Source organism: Kryptolebias marmoratus, linkage group LG4, assembly GCF_001649575.2.
Source record: "Kryptolebias marmoratus isolate JLee-2015 linkage group LG4, ASM164957v2, whole genome shotgun sequence".
Classification (NCBI taxonomy): domain Eukaryota; kingdom Metazoa; phylum Chordata; class Actinopteri; order Cyprinodontiformes; family Rivulidae; genus Kryptolebias; species Kryptolebias marmoratus.
This window is the reverse complement of record NC_051433.1, coordinates 8406857-8430732: the sequence shown is the minus strand read 5'-3', so window position 1 is coordinate 8430732 and position 23876 is coordinate 8406857. Positions and strand designations below refer to the sequence as shown.

The 23876-nt window shown below is 39.5% G+C and overlaps 1 protein-coding gene across 5 annotated transcripts; it reads left to right on the top strand.

Annotated features, from left to right (window-relative positions):
• Nucleotides 1–550: 550 nt before the first annotated feature.
• On the top strand, nt 551–19550 carry LOC108231658 (ras-related protein Rap-1A). Of its 5 annotated transcripts, none has more exons than XM_017408866.3 (8): nt 551–670; nt 6909–6997; nt 7821–7889; nt 8112–8168; nt 9517–9657; nt 13775–13918; nt 14186–14314; nt 18605–19550. In XM_017408866.3, the coding sequence occupies exons 2-7, from the start codon at nt 6941–6943 to the stop codon at nt 14273–14275; spliced, it is 558 nt and encodes a 185-aa protein (XP_017264355.1). In that variant the 5' UTR covers nt 551–670; nt 6909–6940; the 3' UTR covers nt 14276–14314; nt 18605–19550. The 5 variants fall into 5 exon arrangements, with proteins under 5 accessions (XP_017264355.1, XP_017264356.1, XP_017264357.1 ...); XM_017408867.3 differs by having other exon boundaries at nt 665–802; XM_017408868.3 differs by having other exon boundaries at nt 665–802; nt 6904–6997.
• The last annotated feature ends 4326 nt before the right edge of the window (nt 19551–23876 follow it).

The following is a 23876-nucleotide window of genomic DNA, read 5'->3' as shown; positions in this document are numbered from 1 at the left end:
ATATGTAAAAGTCCTGCATTTCAAACCATACGGATTGTAGTTGAAGTATTATAGTAAAACTACAGATTTAACCTATTGGATGGTTATTACTGAATCTTAAATGTGTATATTATTGTAGATGATGGACGTGGAGCTACTTTTTATGCAAATACATGAGATAAAGTCAAGTATTTATTCAATATAAAAGAAAATGTTCAACAGATTTGTACTTTTTTCCTATAAGCTTTGGTGAGACGATTGGGCATTTGATCATTTATCTAAAAATACATTATACAACACATGTCCAAGCACTTTTTGTTTGATATCTAATTAAACTTGTATTTTTAAAAGCTCTTATGTGTTTTATTAATGACCTGATAAATAAAAGCCCTCAGTATAACAGTATCAGAGTGGTTTCCCTTCAGTTACTTCCTACCAGTCTTGATTTTGTGAATATAATTTTTGCAGTCCTGTTAAATCCACGTTTTTGCTTCTCGGTTTAGTCAGTAATAATCATTTCGGGCCCGTGTGTCGTGCCCTTTTAAGAGTAATGAGAAACAGTCACGGTGACGTCCGCTGCGCTCAGACAGACGCCGCTGGAGGCGAAGAAGAAGAAGAAGCAGAAGCAGCAGAAGAAGAACTCCACAACTTGACACTTGCGGAGCGGCGAGAGGCAGCGGAGCCAGAGACGGTGAGTGCGGTGCGGAGCCAAACTTTACTGCGAGCTGAAAGTCGTCTGTGCCGGGGGAGCAGAAAAAAAGCGTGTCGTGGACACCCGAGGGGTCGAGCGGCAGAGTGAACGGCGTGCGCTTCGTTTTATCCGGTAAATGAGAAAGGAAGAAAAAAATGTATTCAAGTTAAAAAAAAAAACAAAACCGGAGCGTGCACTCCCATTTTTAGTCAAGGCCAGGCGGAAGGGCAGATAACGTTAGCTGCATCGGCTGCGTCTCTCCCCGGGGTAGGTACGCGCGGCGAGGCGGGCTGGTTTACGGGGTCGGTGTGTTTTGGTTGACGTTCGGATTCTCGGTTGTTGCTTCGTTTCCCTAAAGGCTCGCTGTGTTTTGACCAGCAGAAGCAGGAGGAGGAGGGGGACGAAGAAAAAAAAAAGGAATGTGTCGGGGCTAGTTAGCTCGCCTGCTAACGAGCCACGGCTAACGGTGCGATGAAGTGTCGGTGTTGTGCCGAATAAAGACACCCCCGAGATTAAAAGGAGCATCCCGCGTATGTAGATCAAAATGAACCATAGATCATTCCTTAGTCACTTGTAATGAAAATTACAAGCCTGTTTGTCTCTTTAGACCTTTTCTCTAACGTGTTTTGACGATTAAAACTGCCTTTCCACAAGGGGGGTTGCTGCTCCCGGCGGGGGCGCTTTTTTCGGCACAACACCCTTAGCAGCCAGTTAAGCCAGCTAGTTAGCGGTATTTTGCTAACGAGCTTCATAACGGGACTTAGGGTTTGCTGCCATTGCTCGTAGGCAGATGTTGCCTTTTAATTGCCGGGATTGTGAGGATTTAGCTGTAAGCAGGCTTACGGTTTAAACTGAATCCATTACATGTTACAAGAAGGGGAGCAAAAAATAAAAACAAAAACGTGACAAGCACCTATCGTGCGGTGTAGCCACAGATTGCAGGGGACTTAGCATGACCCGGACTGATAAGCATATGCTAAGCAAATTAGGTAGAATCACGGTGAGATAACCTGAGCAGCAGTGAATTTCTCTTGTCTGGGTATCAGCCTGTTTGTAGGATAACTCTTTTTGCTACAGGGACAGTGATGTAAAACAGGAAAGGTGTGTACTTCATCCTCAAATTATAAACACTCAACAGCTCAGCTGTGTTAAAGACTGAGGATCACGTAGACCTGTCTGCAATGAGGCTGTCTGTAAGATTTTTATTGTTTTAATTTAATATGACACAATGTACATTACTGTGTAAAAACCATTGAGTCTTTGTGTTTTTTGCTGCTGAGTAATATTACAGTTTTCTCATTTTCAGCCCAGTATTCAACCCTTTTCAGTGACACACTTTAAGCCTTTTAACACTGATCTAACTAGTGCTGTGTATAACGAACAACTTAACAAAGAACCAGTTTCAAATGGTACTCCATTAACATCAGCATGTCACAGATGGGACAGTTTGTTCCCATTTCCTTAGTTGAATCCATGGTAAATATCAACAATAAGGCAGAATGACAGACATTAAGTTGGATTTTAGCACCAACTAGGTGATCCCCAAAGAGCCATTAGCTGTAAACATGCTAATTAACTGATAGATGAGACATATGTCTTTCCTATTTCTTGCAGGCATGGCTGTCACATAGTAGGGTTGTTATTTTAGGCCTGACACCTCTTCTTTTGAGCCCCATTTGTCAACTTTGAGCACAAGATGGACAGGAGGACTGACCAAAAATGAAAACAAAACTTTAAAAGAACTTGAACAGGACTACCTTAAACAATTTCAAGGAAGTCTGGCTTCTTGGAAGCAAAGTGTTGTAACTGGGCATACTTTTTCCATAGTATTGTGTCTCATGGTGATGAGGGTTTAAAGATGAAAAATGACATTAACTTCCCTCCTTCTAAACCAGCCTGCCATCTGCAGTCTTTAACAGGAACAGAGATTGGAAGAGTTATTTTAGTTGTTAGCGAGTCCTTTTCCATCCTATCAGCACGAGGGCTTCTTGTGCTTTGGAAAGAGGATGTGGTTACAGGTCAAGGCCCCAGAGCCTCCGATGCCTTCAGTTGACAGTTACAGGTCTTTGTCATAACAAACCACAAAAAACTTGTTGGTGCCTAGTTGCATTTTTACTTTGACTCATTTAGGCATTTTAGGATTTCAGTGGATGTGAGAAAGGGAAGCAAGAGGTTCTTTGTGTGTTATTTTTTTTTTAATGTGTGGGTATTTTGGGCTTCAACAATCCATATTTTAATATACAAATCGTCTACATTTAGGGGTTTTATCAGAAAACCATCTAATACTCAAAGATCCTCTCTTTTTGTAGTTGCCACTGTAAAAAGAAGATAAAAAAGCTGTAAGCTATTGCTGGCAGTAATGGTGTATTTTATTGGCTTGTAAATTCTTAATTTCCTGGGTAGCTTTATTAGGAAGTATTATGGAACTAATTAGGCTAAATTAGAGGGAAGGTTCATTTAATACACTGCTTTAGTTAATTAATTCCAATTTATGGCTTAACTAGTTAGACTTATCAACTGCACAATGTGTGAACAGGCGAATGGTGTTCACAGAAAATAAAGTGATAAATGAACACTACGATGCCATCCTAACCATAACTCTGCTCTTTACAGGTTTTCTTTTCTCAGTAGCATCCCCTCAAGTTAGTGGTTTTGTATTTTCTCACTTTGATGTATTGGTTTCTGTGGTGACGATGGTTAACTAGATGCTTGACATACTGAAAACAACAAAAACAAACATATTCCCCTACCACTACTGCCATATCAACCTGTTCGTTTCTGCTGCTAAACCTGGGCGTTTTCTGCCAATCCCCTCAAAGAGTCGTGTGGGTTAAAAAGAAGCAAACGCACACCAGAGTTGGTGTCGCTGCTTCTATTTTAACCAGCGGATGTGTGCATCTGCTCTGAGGGGTGAGATACAGAGGACAGCTGTCAGTCTTCCCATCCCGCTGAGTCAGTTGCTGTGACAGCTTCAGTGCTGTCCGACCAGCCCCAGTAGACCAGGAAACGGGGGGTTCCTGGATGCTGGCGTTTCATTGTGAAACGTCCTGTTCCCTCTAAAACCGCTTTACGTTTTATCCTGCCTCACATTTGCTGCATGCTCTTGCTAGCAGCGCCGCCAAATCCAGTTTCCAGCCTTAGATGGATACATACCTTTTGGCTTCGGCGGGTGAGTGATGCGGTGATGTCATGGAGCAGCATGTTTTCTGTGGGATGTGGCTTTCCTTCGCTCCTTATTTGCTGGGGTTACTACGAGAGCTGAGGAATGACAGCGTCGTGTTTGTTTTGTTGGAAGTGACAGCGCGTTGTTGAGGGTCGTGAAGAGAGATTTTGTTTTAAAGGCCGTTGTCCTTAAATGGCCTTCTGTGTGTGTGTGTGTTATGAGTTGGCAGGCAGATTAGCATTCAGCGTTGTGTGCAGTTTCATTGCTATGAAAGTTTCTATGCAAATGAGGTGTTATGTCTTTAGTCATGTGTTGTAGTCTTACTCATGGCTGGAAGCTCAGGAGGAGAAAAGCTGAGCGTTAATGGCTAATTGATTATCAGTCTGACTTTATTTCGACTTTATTTAATGAGATCATTTGAGGTAAAGACGGTGGCATCGAGCTCATCTGCTTTTCTTCAGCATAAATTAATACACTCAACATTACAAATATTTCACTTTTACCTGTGCTCAGCATGACACAAATATGCTGCTTTTCATTTATAAGTATTTTTCATTTATAAGCAAACATTGACCCTAGTCAAACCACTAGAAAATTTTCATGCAACTTTGTGGCATGGGGTGACTGAGAGCAAACTAAAATAATAACGAGAGGAAGAAGTGGTTTCTGTCTGCTAACTTTGTCACAGTTTCCCACAGTTTTTTTCTGCTAGGGTAAGTGCACACAGTTACATAAGAGATATATATATATATATATATATATATATATATATATATATATATACACGCAGGTCTCCTCACATTTGGGTCATTGGTATGTCTGCCCAGTTACAGCAAAATTCATTTATTTGGCATTTGACCTGGTAAAAGACCCACAGCCATTACTACACAGAGATTTCTCCTGTAAAATAAACACAGTAAGCCTGGGATTTTAGGAAGGAAGGCAACACAACTAAAAAAATAAAAAAAACGTACTGGATCTTTGACATGGAGTCAAATATGAAGTCAAAGACCCAGTGAACTGGTGTAGGTTCTGTGTCATCCAGGGCATCTTCATCTTGTGATGAAGATGAAAAGCCCAACAACAGCCTGAGACTCCACATTTTTTTCAATTTTGAAATGAGAAAGCTCCTCCTCCTAGAAGTGAAATAAGTCCAGTTTCCTTCGATTGAACCTGTCAGGATAAAACAGGAGTCTCTTACAAAATAGAATGTGACACAAATGTTATTTTCAGGGATTGAATTGTTTATTATGAATGTTAGAAATCTAAAAATGAAAATAACTGATCACCAGATTGGTGTAAATGCTCTCAGCCTCAGTTCTAAACACTTTTCACATTTTTAAACCTGCAAAACAGATAAAGCTAATTTTTTGCATGTTTTTCTCAAGTCATGCACAGTGATTAAAATCATACGAAGCTCTTGGCCTTTTTAATGGCACGTTTTTTTTTTAATCTCCAGCAGATTTAGCTAATTACGTCCCAATTGGACGAGCACAAGTATCTGGTTTATGTGCTCGATTTACAAGCCAAGGTCCTGATGTTTACATTGGAACTGACGTGTCTCAGTTTTGCTCCTCCTGCACAGCTATTAAAAGAAGGAAGGTGGAATTTAAAGGAGCTGCCGTCCTCCGATGCAGTCACATTCTAATGTAACTGGCTCTGTCACACAGGAGGCCTCTGACGTCATCTGTCCTAACAAGGGTCACCCCGCAGCCCCGAACCAAGAAACGTGACGTGCAGATAGCTGACAAGTGAATCCTAGCCTAAATCTAGGTGTGACATTGCATGGCGTTTGTTTATGTGATGCTGTGCACACACTTGACTTTGAGCTTGAAAAGTTTACATGAAAGAACGGCAGCGTGTCTGCGCAGGACTCCTGCTCTTTTTCTCCTCTGTCCACCGACTCGTCCCTGAACCCCTCTTTTGTTTGTTGAGGATTAGAGAGTATGAATTATTCACAGTTCAGGCTTTATATCCTACTTGGCCACCGCTCGTGATTGAAGATGAAGGTCCTTTACACGCCCTCTCTGAGAATTTTGATGAAGGGTGCTGGAATAAGAACGGTGTAGGAGGGGATCATCTTCTCCCCAGAACGACTAATGATTAGCTTTTGTTGGTTTGTAAAAAATGTGTTTGATTATCAAGCGAGGACGTGCTGTTGTTTTGGCCTCTTCTTTTTGATTTTTAACATAGTTTTAATTCCAATCTGCTGCTCTTTTCAACTTGTTGTTTAGAAGTATTAATCTCTAAGTTTCTAGAAATCTCCTTTCTAAAAGTAAAGATAATAATACTTGATTACTGCCTCTTGTTGTAGCTTTGGACTTCTTTTTCTTCTGAAGATTTTTAGATTTTTTTTGACTAACAGATAAACATATTTCTGAACTTTTGGTTATTTTATTATATAAATAGATAAAAAGTACATTAAAAAAAACATAATGTCTGAAGAAATCCTCAAATAATCTGCAGCCAGGCTTGTAGTGACCCACTTGGCTGATTTTTATACTGTAGCTTGCCGCCGACTTTGAAACTGGCATGTCTTCACCTTATTTTTGTGATTTCACAATTTCCTCCCATCGCAGTTTTCACTTCCCTCAGAACTTTTATTTTAAACCCACAATGAGACGGATGCCATGTCGTTTAGTCACACACACACACAAAATGAGTGAGCGTCAAACAGTTCTGGGTGTTTTTTGGTGTGTGAAGGCCAGATGATTGTGTCATTTTGTATGAATCTGCCAGATTCATACATCATCTCCTCTTAGGATCCCCCCTTTTTTTTCCTCATCTATCCCACAGCTGGTTTGTGTTAGGAAAGGTTCACACTCTTCACCTCCTCCACCCTGAAGCAGGTCCACTTATGGGTGTTCCCTCTATTGTACTCCTTCTTGTCCATAACCTCCAGGAATGACTCGAATCTTTCCTCTCTAGACTGGAAGAACTCGCAGACCAGATTTTTGTTTCGTGTAAAAGAAATGTAATTACTTTGAGCGGAACCTTTACTGTTAGTTTAGTTCTTAACGTTTGTTCTTCTTTTTTTTTTTTTGTCTTGTTTTTCTCCCTCGTTGTTAAGTGCAGACTGTTGGGCTGTCCAGTGAAGCGATCCCGCCATGCGTGAATACAAGCTAGTGGTGTTAGGCTCTGGAGGTGTGGGCAAGTCCGCTCTGGTGAGTATGTCCTCCTGGTCTCCTTCCTGTCTGTCCAACCTCTAACACTCCTGCAGCTGGTTTCCTAAAGACTTAGCATATTGCCAATAAAACAGCAAGATGCTTCACTTCAAAGGTTTGTGAAATAAGTTGTAAAAGATGTTCATGAAAATCCAAAAAGGGTTGTAAGAAATGGCTGATGTTGCAAATTACACTGTACTATTACTTTTCTTGCATATTCTCTTAAGTGTAGATGTCCTCTTTTTTTATGGTTTCACATGAATTAACTATATTTGCTCTCATTTGTGTCTGCCATTGACTAATTTAGAACATCTGTGCCAAACATGAACACGTCTATTCATATCAAGCTATGTGCTAGATTTTAACTGTGATGCAGAATAGAAACTAAACTCAAAGAAAGTATTTTCTGGTTATTAAAAGATTGTTTGGAGACCTCCAGGTCTGTAAAAGGTTGCATGCCCTCCTTAGCTAACTTGAACTAGGTGTCAGAGTCAGGGTAATCCCTAGAACTGCCTGGATTAGGATGTTATCAGGTGAACCAGGTTGACCCACCCTTCCCCCAGATCGACCTGCCTCTAAGCCCAACGCTTTATTTATGTAGCACTGTTCACGGTTGGTCTTGACATCTGCATGTAGCCATGCATCATAAAATGACAACACTGGGAGTTTGTCCTTCTGTCACCTTCTTGGGTCTGTTTCCCACCACCTCCACCAGCTTTCTAATTCCAGATGTTCAGGTTTCGATGATCGCAGGTGGAAAGTCCGCCAGATGATGTGGCATCCACATGCTGATTTGAGTCTCTCTCTGTATCTTGTCTTGCAGACAGTTCAGTTTGTACAGGGAATCTTTGTGGAAAAATATGACCCTACAATAGAAGACTCGTACAGAAAGGTGAGTGTCTCATGAGGAGGAAAGAGACGGAGTGAAGGCTTGGAAAGCTGTTCTGTAGGTTCACATCATAATGGTGTCCTTGTGAACTCTTGATTTAACTCCCCATAGCTTTTCTCTGAGAGCTTTTTATTGTATGCTGTATTTTAGTCAGTGTAGACAAAAATGAAGCCTTATATTGTCCTTATATATGTATATATATATATATTTTTTTTTTGCTTACAGCAAGTGGAGGTAGACGGGCAGCAATGTATGCTTGAAATTCTTGACACAGCCGGCACAGTAAGTGAATCTCACACCATTCACATTTCTGTAAACCACCAGGTTCTCTCTAAAAGCTACTGAATTACTGTTTATCGAACATTAAAGGTTAGTATGAAGTTCTGTCTCTTCCAAAGTTTCTGAAGAAACAATGGCTTGGATAAACTACATTAAATATAAAATATGATGAAGAAATGTTGTAACAACAGACTGACCGATTAAAAGCTTAACTGGAATTGCATTTGTAGATTTTACAATGTGAGTAAGATAATCCAGAATATTTTAAAATGGATGTTTTGTGGTGCTTAAGGAGTGTGTGTTTTCATTTGGAAATCAGATGGATCTTCTGTTTGCTGCAGTCTCACACATCTGAAAATATGCGGGACTTTTTGTACCTTCGTGTCACACAAGCGGGCATATTCAAATTACTATTTTATTAATGTGTCGAAAGACATCAAAGCCAAAAGTAATACTGAGACTGCATCAGTTTAGTTAATTCTAATATTTTTAATGTGGCTAAAGTTTCAAAGTTTGTTTTTCTTTTAATTTTCTAAAACAAGGGAAATATGTGAGCTTATGTCATCTGTCACAGAAACTGAAGACCTAAAGCTGCTCTTACCATGATAGGTGGGGGCAAAACAAATTATTATTAATCCCCTCCTGGGACACTGCAGCCTGAAATTTTCTGACAAGGTTGGATGACTAATGTTGTTTTAAAAACCCCCACAAAAATAAGTAAAATACATACTTTGTCTGTCATATATCACGCTGATTTCCAAATAATGACAGCAAAGGAAGTAAGATTTCTTTCATGCAGCTCAAGTCGTGTTTCCAGGTATCTGCAGTGGAGTAGTTTGCTGACTCTGTGTCAACCTTTAAACATCAGATGAGGATAATAAGACAAAGTATCCAGCGAAAGATGAGCTGAACTACAGTGTCTATCTGCTTAAATTATAGAGAAGGAATCTGATAATAAGTCTGTAGGAGAGACCAAAATGACAGCATCTTTCAGTGCATCATGACTCCAAAGTGAAAAGCTTCACCCGCCATTTAAAGTCTGAGGGTAGTCGCTTTATTACCAACCCTGTTCATGAGAAGCAGCGAAGATTAAAACAAAACGTATTGCTTCAAAGTCTATTTAGGTTCTGATGCTCCTAAAACTTTCAGCTGGGACCTGAGGTCTGTTGCCTGGTTATGTAAAGGTGAACGGAAATGATACAGATCAGATACACAATTGTGAATTTGATCTTTTGCGGCCAATTTTTCTTACACTGAAATTAGGGGAGGGAAAAAAAAAGGGGTTATGACAGAGCTTCATGGCCTGTCTTCTATTTTCTTTAAATTTCTTTTCTTTCTCTTCCTCGAACAGGAACAGTTCACGGCAATGAGGGACTTGTACATGAAGAATGGCCAAGGCTTCGCCCTGGTATACTCCATCACAGCACAGTCCACCTTCAATGACCTCCAAGACCTGAGAGAACAGATTCTACGAGTAAAGGACACAGAGGATGTAAGTATGCACATGTGAGCTCCAGCAACATTTCTGTGTTTTTAATAACAGTGTCTGAAGTCAGAGATGGCTGAAACGGTAGAAATTTGAACAGCAGCTGTTTTAAGTCTCCTAAAAATGTGGGCTCAACCACCTATGTTGTGTAGAGACCTGATTAGGCTGTTACTAAAGATGCCATTGGAAAATTTTAATAAAAATATATCTTTTGTAGTTGGAGATTTTTATTACCGTCACATTATGCAGGAGGGGTTATGTTTTGGCTTGAATTTAAGCAAGAAACAAACTGTACTTAGATTTAACATGATTTTTTTGTCTTTAGGTAATGTTTTGAATATTTAAAATGTACTTAAAGAGACAGAAAGCTGTTACTTCACTAAGAGATGAGGAAAAAAAAACAATCAATCTCTGTTTTGCAAAGAGATGTTCAGCCCTTCCTCTTGGTGCTGCCACAGAGTGTATTTTTCTCTTTTAACTCTGCCCCTTGGCCTGGATGTGAAACAATGAAAAGGAAAAGAGGTTGTGTCACCTCATTATTTTTTAAACTTTCATTTTGTCAGCAGCACATTTCCATCTTTCTGTCTCTCTGGTAAATGTTGAAGCTGTTGCAGTAAGTCAGTCCTCCATCCTCTTTCTGGTGGAGCAGATAAATGCGTCAGCAGGATCTAAGATGCCCTTTTTTGGTGCTCTGTGGAGGGAGTGAATGTTACCATAAGTCTTTCTTGTTCTTTCCTTCCCCCTCTGTTTCTGTTCCCCTCAGCTATCTAGATAAACCCCCTGTAGGCTCCACTTTGTACCTCTGTACCTCTATTGTCCTCCTCGCTCTCCTTCCTCTGTATCTATGCCAGCATTTCTTGCTCTTTTTTGTAGATTTGACTTTTCTTTCAGTGCCCATTATGGTCTGACCCCATTCTCTTTGACCTTCCTTGTGGCCTTACTGTGGTTTGGCACTGTGTCTGGGTGATTGGACCGTCAGGGATGATGTGCAAAGAAAGCTTCAGCTCATCAAAAGCACATTGGACTGTAAGACCGTGGCGCTTCATTAAGAGTCTCTGTGGTTTAAGACTGAGGTTAGCCTCAGGCTAACAGATGGATTGCAGGATCAGTGGCTTCTCAACACGCAAGAAAGCAGTTCATGTTCCTTTTCTATTGAAAATGTGTTTCCCTGAAGAATATACCTCAAATTCAAGAGTTTTGCTTATCTAGCTGTAACGGCTGCTCTGTCAGCCATCAGCTTGGAGGTGATTTTAGCCTTTACCTATAATAGCTGTGACATCTGTTTATCTTTCTTTGGCTCTTGCAGGAATGCACGACCAAAGGAAATGCTAGGCATATTTTCTGTTAATCACCCCCCAATTTTTTTTTTTTAATTATTTTTTATTTTGAGATCACTTTCAAACCATTGAAGTGCTGCTGCAGCACAGTATGTGCTACAGCAGCTGTTCTTCTTTTCAGTTCTGTCACGCACAATTTAGTTCAAAGCTGGCGAAATGTACAGACGCGTTTGTTGCCAAGCTCAATTAGCACCTTTTAACAACTGTACGTTGAATACAGTGAGGTCAGCTTTCTGCTCCTTATAATAAGTCATTCAGTAGTTATGAAAAATAAAGTGAGAAGTCATCAGTGTATAAAAAGCTTGCTTCCTTTACTTCCTTCCAGAGTACTTATGTAAGAAGTCTCATGACTTTTTGGTGCCGTCTCTGCTTGTGTGACCAGCCTCGCACTAAGTCAATGCTTGTGACTCACTGCTCCATTTAGATTGACTGTTTCCATTGATTTATACTATTTTATACACTCCTGTTCTGTCGTCTCTGCAGACCGATCTTTAGCTTGCCATTGTGTGTTGGACGGGGCAGTCTGTGGCATGTTAACAGCCTCTGAACAGATTCTCTGTGGGCTGTGAGCATTTTTCTAACTGGCTAATGCTGCCTTCTGGTCTGCTGACTCTAAACTTTTTTTCTTATTTACATACCTCCATCCTTCCACCCATTTAGCCTTTTTTTTTTTTAACCTGTCTCGGCTCAAATGTGTATTGTATTTGTATTAGGAGGGCATACCGCTGTTTCTCTCAGGGGTCCTGGGAGAAAAGTCGCTCAGCGGTCCAGTGTGCAGGCTTGTTTAGATATCAAACATCAAGCTGCAGCCTTTCTGGGGTTAATCTAAACATCACACAGTTTCCTGTCGCCTGCCCCTCACAGAAAGTAAGACCAGAAGGAGGAGAAGAAGTGTTATTAGTTATTCATCTTATTCCCTATATTATCTCTTAATACGTGACCACAATACCTAATAACAACCCCCAACAGTTGATTTGTGGATGGGGAAAACCTCTGACATGGGAACAAATTTGAGCATATCCAAATACAAAAATGTTGCTCATAAATATCCAGTCCACAAGACATGTCTGCTGGCTATTTCTGGACCCGAAGAAGGCACTGAAAGCAGGATTTCCTAAGCAGAGTTACACTGTTATACCCACCTCCACATAGATTTCCTCAGCTGATATTTTATTGGTGCCTGTTGTGTTGAATGCAGAACTTTCCACTCACTGATTGCTTGTTGCTAAGCTGTACTACAAACACAAATATCCTGTGAACTCTGTGACAATAGCTGAAGTCTTACTGTGAATTTTTGAACCCTGTTTTTCCAGTTAGTAGTTTAATAAACCTAGCTTGCTGTGGAAAATACACAACATGCATGACAGAAAGCTCGTACGGGCAGTCTCACACCGTCATATAATTCCAGAAAGCAGCTGGAGCACGGAATCCAGCTGAAGTGTTTGAAAACATTCAGGAAGGAAAGCGATGTTATCCCTTCTGGGCGGGGCCGCCATGACTTCCTCCGGACTAACATTCTCCCTAGATAGCCGGTCAGGAAACATCAGGCAGGATGAGACGCATCCCAACACCCGTGCCTCTTCTGCTCCGTGTCTGCGGGCTGTGACAGTCAGAGCTGAAACTCTGCTTCAGATGTTCCCGTTTTCCTCCAGTAACTGCATATTTTCTGACAGTGCTAAAATATTTGATGGCAACTGAGAAGAAGTGTGGTGTGTTTGGGGAAACTCCACGACTTGCTACACTTCGTCAGTGTGGTGCAGAAATAGTTTCTGAACAAGCAAAACAAAAAATAAATACTGTTGCATAAAAAGCTTGAGAAATGGTTTAAGTTGCCAGAATTTCTGCATTGATTTCTCAAAAATAGAAGTCTGTTCTTCATTTCGGCTAAAATTAAACACAATGCAGCAGACTTGGCAGCTCGTAAGCAGTTGTACTTTTTGTGTTGAATTCACTGAGGAGTCACTTATAGATCAGACAGCAATATGGAAACTAACTTCTACAAAAACGTCACTTAAGAAGAGATTGGAAGTAATGATGTTGCTGTTCAGATTATTGGATGTGAACTGTCTTTTTCGTGACAAAAAAACATCAGAGCTTTAACAAATTATAAAAGAAATTCTAAAAACCGGCTAAATGCTTTGATTACCAGTACAGTCAGGTAAAGAAAATGCCTGGATGTTTGTGGCTTTAATATGAATATAAAGAAAAGAGAAAGGTGCTGCTTCGGAGTAAAACTAATTTAACAAGTTTTACTTTTTTGTAGCATGTATAATTAGCGGTTATAATTATTTTGCATCACTGTAGACGAAATCTTTTGTATTGTGTTATATATGGTGTTCAAATAAAAAATAAACTTTAGATGGTGAAAAAAACAAAACAGCTTACGGCTGTGTGTTAAATGTGTAGAGATCTGTGACTGTTTGTCTTTATAGCTGCCATGTCTTTACATGGCTTTCCACAAGATGAAAATGAACATCACTAACTTGTGGTAAACATTTGTGGAGTCTGTCTTTCTGTCAGTTTTACCAAATGTGGCGGTGAGGTTAAACCACAGCACCTCTAGTGGTCACCAGCGTGTTCTTCTTCAGTTTATAGATCAATTTATATGGTCTAAAGATGCGGCTTAAAGACATTTTAAAGATTTAATTGTTTTACTCATAATGTGGAGTTTTGCTTGTGCTGGATATGAAGTAAATGAAAACATGGGTTGTATGTATTTGGAGTACCCTAAGCAGCTTTATGTAAATAAAGTTCTAACACACAGACTTTTATTTCTTCTGTCTCAGGTGCCGATGATCCTGGTAGGGAACAAGTGCGACTTGGAAGATGAGCGTGTGGTGGGGAAGGAGCAGGGCCAGAATCTGGCCCGACAGTGGAACAACTGTGCCTTTTTAGAGTCCTCTGCTAAATCAAAGATCAACGTCCTTGATGTGAGTAAAAACAGCAGCAAAGAACGGGGGACTCTGTCATACTGTGAAGACAAACCTCAGCCAAAATATTCTTATTTCATGTTTGTTAAACTGAGCTCTGGTGCGACCAAAACTCATCTCATCTAGCAAACAAAATCCCATGAAACTCTTATTTACCGAAGGGTCTGTTAACTGTATTTTTCTTATTAAAATGTGCTACAAGTTTTCCTCTTTGAATTGTATCTGAGTGATCATCTAATTGTGTGCACTTTGTCCTTTCTCTCTTAGATCTTCTATGACCTGGTCAGGCAGATAAATAGGAAAACGCCAGTGGACAAGAAGAAGGCAAAAAAGAAATCCAACTGTGTCCTGCTTTAAAGATCTCCCCTCCAAGCCCCTGCAGCAGCTCTGAGCCAGGTGAGTGTGTCTTCAAAACAACCCCTGTGCTGCTGGGATGCTCATGAAGCTCCTCCTGACCAAGCTAGGTGTCCAAAATTCAGAGTCAGCTCAGCATTTTAGGCAGCTGAGGGTGAAGGAAGGGCTGAACGTTTGCAGCAACCAACTTCTCGCCTAATTTTCTATAACTAGTTCATGTAGCTTTTTCGGGCACAGCTCACCTAAAGTGCAGATGTTTCATTTGTACTTTGTGGTAAAAGTAAAGTTTTTTTTTTTCAAGCACTTCCTTGTCTCAGCGACTCAGTTCAGAACTGAGATTTGTTCCATTAGTTTCAAAACCAGCTTTATTTATCAACAGGTGGTTTGTCACTAAATGTTTTAAAACGCTCAAAACATCTGAATCACACGTAAAAAGTGGAAAAATTGCTTTCATTCGCACGTTTTTCGTGTTAGGTTTGAATGAATGAGTTAAAATAGGTTTAATTTTCAGACCTCAGCGTTTTGTGACAGCTGGAAAAGTCTGAGGAAATTCTGATCAGTTGACATGCAGTTTCCCCGAAAAATCAGTATCGCTCTTTTTAGAGCGTTTTTTTTTTTTTTTTTTTTTTTTTTTCTGTCTGGCCGGATGCTCCTAAATGAGGAAGTCTAAAATCTGAAATTGCTTAGTGAATCTGTCTACTTAGCCCTGTTCAATTTTTTGAGACGGACAAGCTTTTTTTTTTTTTTGGTGGTTTTGGCTTCTGTAATCAATCCGTTTATAATTCCTGCGTTATATTTAGCAGAAGCAGTGTGTGTTAGTTCCTCTGAGTGAGAAATGAATAAATAAACATAAGCAGTGGTCTGAACGGGAAATAAAACGTTTTAGTCTTAGGAGTGTGTGGGAAAATTCCCGCTCCCATCAGATTTCTCACTGCTAGTTTTAACTCCAACACTTTCACACGACAAACTTCATGCTTTGATGAAATTTAAACTCTTCTTTCACTAATTTCAAAAGTCGATGTCAGGAACGTTTCCACTCTGAGGCGGAAAGTTTCCTCCAAGTGACGGCTTACGATTTAATCAGTTGACAGAATCTTGCGAATCGATGATGTGTGTCTCTCTCACATGGAAATCACTGCGTTGGGCCTCGCTGTTTCCAAACACAGGAGGTAGTGAAGCACGAAAAGTTCAACATTCCTAACACAAGTTAGCATATGAGCCATTTGAGCTCCCTTAAAAACAAAAGGACTGTTACCTTTTTTTTTTATCACTTCGCTCCTGAATATTGGGCTGTCTCATAGCGTTGCCTTGAGGCGCTAAAATTGATTCAGAGTGAAAGGAGTTGCTGTGTTCAGAAAGGGAGCCATCCAGAGAAGGTCATTCTTAGCCAGTGATTTCATCTGAGAGTCGGCGGCTGAAAAATTAGAAATGATATTACTCTTTTGTTTCGGTGCTGATGTGTGTGTGTGTTTACTGACCGCTCAGACACCAGTCTGTTTGGTCAGTGAGAATGTGTTTCAAGAAGAGAAAGCGTTTAAGGTGGCTTTCAGGGAAGCAGAAATGTCCTGAAGCAACACTTTCACTCTGCTCCTTATTTAGAGGCACTTTCATTTTCTCTAAGTTTCCTTTAAAAGGATCAATACAACTAAAAGCTTTCTTGATTTACATTTTAAGTTTTTTTCCCCACAAGTCTGGACTCCAAACATTAACTTGCTGTAGTTTCTCTGCATCTGTACTTCAGTACTGATGTAAACATAACCACCATAAAATGTGTCAGGAGCACTAAGTTACGCATTAAATGGTGTCATCTTCAGTGCATTCTGCCAGCATTAAAAAAATATCCAGCAAAATGTTAAATCTAAACAAATTTATAACCTAAAATATTATTCTATAAAGTAAGTATATGTTGTGGTGAAACTATTTATTACAGGTGCTCATAAAGCCATGAAGACTAATCCAAAAAAAATCAAAATAAACAAAATCTGCTCAGTATTTTTCTCATATCATTGGTTAATGTGTGTAAGTAAAATTTATAAACAGCTGAAATGACTGAAAAAGGTCAACAATGATAACATCCATGAAAGAGTCTGTCAGAGACAGAAGTCTGTCAATTTTGATCTATTGGTGCGTATTGAGGAAAGTTTGCAGATAAAAAAGATAAGTAAGGCTGACACTATATGTTTACTGATTAAGAAGTTTGATAAAAGCCTCGAATGTTTGAATGCTGAGCTCTGATGCTTCATCCATGATATTTATTTTCGACGCTTGTCCTACTCGTTCTTTTCTTTCCCTCAGAGTTTAGCAGCAGATTCCCTCTTATATTCCCACCTAAACGTCTTCTTCTCCTCGACTGCACCATATTAGTTTTCCTACACAGACTCCAGCCAGCCTAATGCGGGTCATGTGTCTCGGGCTTCCACGTGTTTGTGACAGAATCAGCCGACTGCTTCGTTTACGTAAAGTGGACACCCATATTTCAGAATTGCAAACATCTGCAAAACTACTGGAGGAAACCTTTTCCCACTGCACCAGCTGATTTAGTTGAGGATAACCTTTGTTTGATTTCATACTTCACAATGAGAACCTTTTATAAGCAGCAATGTTACCTGTTACTTAACAGTTAACTGTGTTTTAATTTGTTCTTTAGAAAAGTAAAAGGGTGCAGCTGACTTATAGTCTGTTAACACATTTAATCCAGTATTTTCATGCCAACAAATCCCAGCCAGCTGTAAAAATTAACTTTCAGGATGAAGGAAAAACTCTTTGATAAAACAGGATGCTACAGAAACGGGCAGCTTCATTGTGCCCAGGCCAGATAACCGGGTTACCCAATCTGAGCTCATCGCTGTCGGTCGGTTTGAGGTCCACGGTATGTCTGCACCCAGCTTGGTTCACACGCTGGCCAGCCCGTCGAATCGGCACTAACAGGGTTTTAGGTTCGCTGTTCACAACACAGCAGCTCAGACAGGAAGAGACAGAGGTGACGTCACCGGCCACAGATCAGACACCAAAAAGGAATGAAACGGTTCACCTTACTGCCAGGTTAACCTCATGAGCTCATTTTTACCTTCTCTGTATTCACAAGTTATAGTGACTTTACTTTGTTACTATCAGGACTTTCATTTGTTTTATTTCATCTGAAACCTGAACAGACCTCTTACAGCACGGTTCTCTTCCACTGTAGCTCTTAGCTGAGCATCAGATTTCAGACTACATATGATCATATTTGACTTTTAATTTTATTATTGGGTTAAAGCTAAAGCCATTTGAACTACCCACCAGTGGCTCTGTCAAACCGCACAAAATCTTGTAATTACAGGTCTAAAAGCAGCTCACACTTGCTGCGCTAGGCAGAAATTGAGCTTCAGAGTGGGAACTCTGACACGTGACTTAACTCTGCTGCTCCTGAACCATTCTTCAGCGCCTCTTCAGAAGCTCAACATAGACCCTCAAATTCCTTTTTTATTATTTCAGTGTCTATCAGTATCAGTAGGTGGGATCTCTGGTTTGGACCCTTGGCAACTGGGCAGAATTATAACATAAACGTCACTCATGGCTTTCTTTAGAACTGAAAGTACCTCAGCTGTCTCGGTTCTGTCACACTCTCCTGGCTTTACTTCTGACTTTCTGGCTTGACAGGACAATGGTTAGACACCAGTGACAAATATTTATTGTAAATTATTGCTGAATTTTTAGGTATAGGAGGAAAATATCCCTGCTTATGTGTTTGCATTTAGAAAAGCTGCTTTAAGAATGCTGCTAAACTGAATTTATAGTAAAATTAAAGGAGCAGCTTTCCTCGAAGGAAGGCATATTGCCCTCCATCTTTCATGCCAGAGTTTTGGACTAAGATCATCTGACAGTGAAGTGAACGCTCTGAGAAAACGGCATGGTTGGAACAGTTTTGGTAAAATTGTTGTGCACACTTTATTTGATATTGTGAGATGCCACACACTGTATGTGATATGGATAACTCCCAGCTACCACCACATCAGACTTTAGCTTAATATCTGTAAAATTGTCTGACATTTTTTTCAAGATCAGTTGGCAGCTGTCCTGAATTGGCTTCAAACATTAATCAGCTGTAAATGTACATCCAATGATTAGTTCCTGAAAATTTCCAATCCGTCCAATGGTTTGTGAAACATTTTGTTGACAGACAATTGGCCACATTTTGTTCAATCTGTTAGCATTCAATCTCTGCTCCTTTTAAAATGTAAATATATTTTTGCTTCTGATGCTGTATTTAAGTGTAATGTCATTCGACAGCCATTAGAGGGCACCAAGCCGCAGGGGTTTTGTTGCACATTGACGGTAAATGGTGTCTTTCAGAAATGCTGTAATGAAGAACTGTTGCCCTGATTGGAACGTGCCAGCATTCCAACAGCCCCGTCCCCCTCCTCCATCAGCCATAAACGGTGAATCAGCTGACTGAACTGCTCCTATCAAAGCCGAGGATGACCTACGACAGAGAGTAACGAGAAAGAAAGACGGACAGTACGAGAGAGAGAGAGAAGACTCTTTTTCTCTCGCCTCTGAGGATTTTTCCTCCGTGTTTCAGTGTGAAACCTGAACGGACAGTGTCCACTTCTGCATCAACAAACAAAGCGCCACAAACTGATGTTTAAAAAAAAAAAAAATGCAGCAAAGCCTCCGAAAGTTTAAAGAAAAAAGTGTCCACGAGTCGCCTACATGGCCAGAGAGCAGCCCTTTTTATTTTCATTTCTTTTTCACTGTTTAACAAAAAGAAAATAACAATGTTTAGGAAGGAAAGCAAAGTTAGAACTCGGATTCAGTATTTTTCATCTTTTTCAATATCAATATTGTATTTGAAAGACATGGAAGTTGACCTCTTTAGTTGTATGATTATAAATATTCTTCAAAAACAAGCATGAAAAATGCATCAGTTATTACGTGTCGATGTTTTCAAGTGAAATCCAGTGGAAAAGTGAGAATTCTTTTATAGCCATACATCTATTCTCCATGTCTGTCATGTCAGTGATGATAGATCAAGGTCCATAATATGTATTATTTTAATTATTATATATTTTTTCTTTGTTCGCCCTGTTGTTCATGGACTTCTCTTCTGCAGATATCTCTCTCTGATGTGACTTAATTTTATACTCTGTCACTGGGATTTCATAGCTCCCATAATATATTCTAATGCCATTTTTTGCATAATAATGCTTCAGAAAAATGGGTCTTTTATAGAAGAAATATGGGGAAAAATAATTGATTTCTATGTCTCTTGAAGCTGAAATATATTATACTAAACCAACTCTAATGCTTCTTGTGTTTTTCTGTCGATATGTTCCAGCTTTTATGAATTATTCAAGTACATTTTAGTACATTTTCTTTAAAATGGTCAATGTATTTTTGTGAATTAAAGTTTTATTCTAAGTGGATTTGTTTTATTTGAGAGAAGTGAGACGAGATGTTCTTAAGGGTTTGTAACTACATAAAATGAGAAGGGTAAAAAAATATTGATTACAGAATAAAATCAAATTATTGATGGGTAGGTGTAGTTGTGTTACCCTTTTTGACCTTTAGGTGGCAGTATTTGAAAAGGCATTTTATGATTGTACCTCTGGGACCTGGAGCTGAGAAACCTGGACTGTAGCAGTAAATTACATATCCTGGTTCATTGGAGACGGTTGGTCTGAATCAAAATGGCTCCCAGCGCACCTTTAAACCTGAACGTTTCTCCTCACACGGAGAGATGTAGAGATGATGCATTAGTTCCTCCGAGGACCAACACTTAAATCCATCTCACTTGCATGAAAAAAAGGATTTTTTCTATTTTTTTTTCAGATGCAAAGAAAAAGATTTAAATCTAAGAGGAAAGGTGGTATTCCTCGAATCTTAACCCCTTAATCTTAAATCAAGCTCTCTTTGAAACTAAATACTCTTTAAAAATTAAACTTCAGTCTTGCTTTTATAATCAGGAGATGCAGATGTTTATTCAAATTAAAGCTAGATTCATTAAAAAAACTCTGCATTTGTCCAAATGTTTACATACATTTGTACAAATGTACATTTTCCAGAAAAGAACACTTCTTGTAAAATCTTTTTGCTGTAGTGGCTCAGGACTTCGGACAGTCTTTGCCTGCAAACAAACTCAGCCAGAATCACAAATGAGCTTTTGTTGTTCTGTAAGTTAATTATCCTGAAAAACGAGGGGGCTGACTGTGTGGTTTAACTCGAGGCTGCACTTTAAGGCCGTTCCTCTTCAGCAATGACCTGCGTTTGTTTCATTAAAAAAAAAACTGGACTTTAATGGAGATATTTTCAGTTTGATTCCTTAGTTCAGACAGAGACCTGTTTGCCAACACTCACAGCACCAGAGAACTGACAAAATGAACGTCAAGTTTTAAATATTCAAACAAATTATTTAAGATGAGTTCATCTTTTGTCCCATTTCCCTTTTTTTAAATAATACATCAAACTTTCAGCAGGCCTAACGAGCGTTCCCTGAGACGCAGTACACACAGATTTAAAACCTGCTGCTCCAAAGCGAATCATTTAGCATTAATGACGCCTTCGCAGCCAGTTTCTATCTGCACTAATGCTCGAATCATACATCATGAATGCTGGAGTTTGAGCTGTGTGTTGAGAGCAAGACAGATGGTTTCTTTATTTGTGGAGCTTCGTGTTTCCTTTTATTCCCATTCGAACATTAATGAACAGAGAAATGCTGTACTCACTAAAAGTTTCTGAGTTTATTTAAAGATTTCTGCCACAGATTCTTGTTAAAAATTAAATGGAAGGACTGATGATTTTAATTCAGTTTCTCCTTGAAAGATGTATTTCTTACAGTCTCTCAGGGATGCTGACCAAAAAAACAAAAATAAAAAATGATCACTTCTTTAATGTCAGCAGCCAGTTTTGTTAAATAAACAAAAAACAAAGATCAGTTCATTACATCAGATATGGTGATACTGCAATGCTTTGGTGTTTCCTGCAAAATAAATACCCGATAAACAAAAGCAGGTCATGAGCATAAGAAATCCTTGAAGAGTTTCAAGAAATAAGAACGATGCTTCATCATCTAAGCTTCTTATGACGGGGAGGTGTGCGTCAAGCAGAGGAGGATGCTAAAACTCCACCGGTGACGATGGTGTGACTCACTTGTTCTTTTTGGCTCTTATCACCAGCAGCCCAGCCTTGATCAGTCCTCTAATCCCTTCAGAAAATGGGAGTAAAATCAAAAAGTACTGTGAAATCATTCCTGCTGTTTGCAGCCTCTCTGGAGGAGGGAGGCTGTTTGTTCCAGGTGGGCGTATGAATCCAAGAGCTCTCTTTGTGATTCCTCTAAAAGTTGAATTTTAATGTTTTACTTTTTTGTGTTTAGGCTGTTTTTTTTGTCATTCAAGCTCCTCAGTCATAAACACAGAAAACTTTACAGCAAAGTTATTGATTTGTTGAAGCTTCAATTTGTAGATTAACAGATTTAAAAACAGTCTGTAAGTAAACTTTTAAGGAACTGTTTGCAACCGCATGTTTAATTAGAATATTTATTAGTTTGGTGAGTTCTATGTTTCACTTTTTTTTTGTCCAGAAACCCCAAAAAACAAAGAATAATTTGTTAATTTCATTGGTGATTAGTGTGAGCTCAACACAAGGCAGCAGGTCTCACATCACAGATAACATCACTTTATAAAATTCACTGATGAGTCAAATTACACAAGGAGTTATTTAAACTCTGGGACCAACATGTTGACGTTCCTTGTCTTTAAGCTTATCGTACCCTCCCACTGCCTGAGGATTGTTATGTCGCAGAGTGGCAGCTCATTGACAACAGCGAAGTCTCTGATTGTTTCTGAAAGAGGAACTCTAAACATCAACCAGGACTCTTCGTCTCTGGATCCATCACGAGAGATTCAATATTTCTCCTCTGCGCTCACACTTTACCTTCCCTTTACGGAACCAATTAACAGATCGGTGCTTGTGTGGAAAGGATCGAACTGGACTCAGATGTCAGCAGCGTCTAATGCACTTTCTGGAGAGGGAGGGAACCTGAGCTCTGCTGTCAGGAGAATATCGACAGCTTGGAGTGCAAGGTTACATCCATCCTCTAAGGATTCACCCGAGGCCATTTCCTGTCTGTAATTTATTTATTTTGATGCTGTATTGGTGTTCACCTAATGGACGCCACATGCTAAAGACAGGTTGCTGTAAATTCTCAGCTAACAATGCATCAAGTGATAAAAAGCCCCATAATCCATACACACCCTTGCTTCCCTCTGTGTGTATCTTTTCACCTGTTGGTAACTGGTATCACGCAGGTTTGTGATGAAGGGCTGCAGCTTTCCTCATCAGTGATCCCTCACTGAGATGCTTCATGTTTGGACAGACGTGAGAGACAGGTTGTCCACTTACATCCACCTGTATTTGCACAGGCAGCCACGTAGCACCGTCTGTGTTTGTTGCCACACAGCCATGTGGTTTAGGTATTTTTTATGTTCTGGCTGTTTGACCAGGAGTGTCTTTAGTCTTAAGAGAAAATCTATTTTTAGTCCAGAAGTGATTATTTAACAGCCTGTGGTGCTTTGACCCTCTGTTTGGGTCATCATGCACACACATGCTGCTCTGCTGATTGTCAGGAAGTGGTGGGGAGCGAGCATTATAATTTATGTGTCTCTGTTAAAATGTCTTTTTTGTCATTGAACGTCACATTTGTGTATAGTACAGGTAACACCGTGTGTTGTCCTTTTATTCTAACTATTTAGCATTTAATTATCACCCGCTACTGGAAGTCAAAGGTGGGTGATAATGTTTTTGCTCGTGTCTGTGTGTTTGTGTCTGTTTGTATCAAGAATTACTAGACTAATTCGAATGAAACCTGCAGAAAGTAATTGTTGGATGTGCACAACTTATTAACCTGAATCAAGATGGATGCCACTGTCAACTGAAGAAAGAAAATCTATCTATCTATCTATCTATCTATCTATCTATCTATCTATCTATCTATCTATCTATCTATCTATCTATCTATCTATCTATCTATCTATCTATCTATCTATCTATCTATCTATCTATCTATCTATCTATCTATCTATCTATCTATCTATTTTTTTGTAAGCAAAATATCTTAAACTTAAATTAATGAAACATTCAGGAAACAATCAGCTACACCTGAATAACTTTAGAAGCCAATCCAGTTCAAGATGGCTGCCAAAGCCAACTGACCTAAGAAAGAAAAAAGACACATATTAACCTAAGATTTGATGTGGTAGTAGCTGGGAGTCATTCACAACACTTACTCTGAGCGTGACATCTTCCAGCATCGCATGAGATTACCCATATTGTTTTTTTAAGCGTTTACCAAAACGACTAACTACAAAATCATCATTTCTCTTCAAAAGATGATCTTCCTCTTCAACTTTGGCATGAAATCAGCGGGCGATATGCATTCCTTGAGGGAATGCTAGGTCTTTAATTGTAACTGCATACAAGCAGCTGCAGTACGTGAAGAATTATACTTCCAATTCAGGCTGACATTAACACAAAGCATTGCCAAAGATTAATCATGTCAGCCGCTTTAAAGGCGGGATTTATTTTAGCCTGTGACCCCTGTGAAGTCAGTGACAGAACATTCATCTCT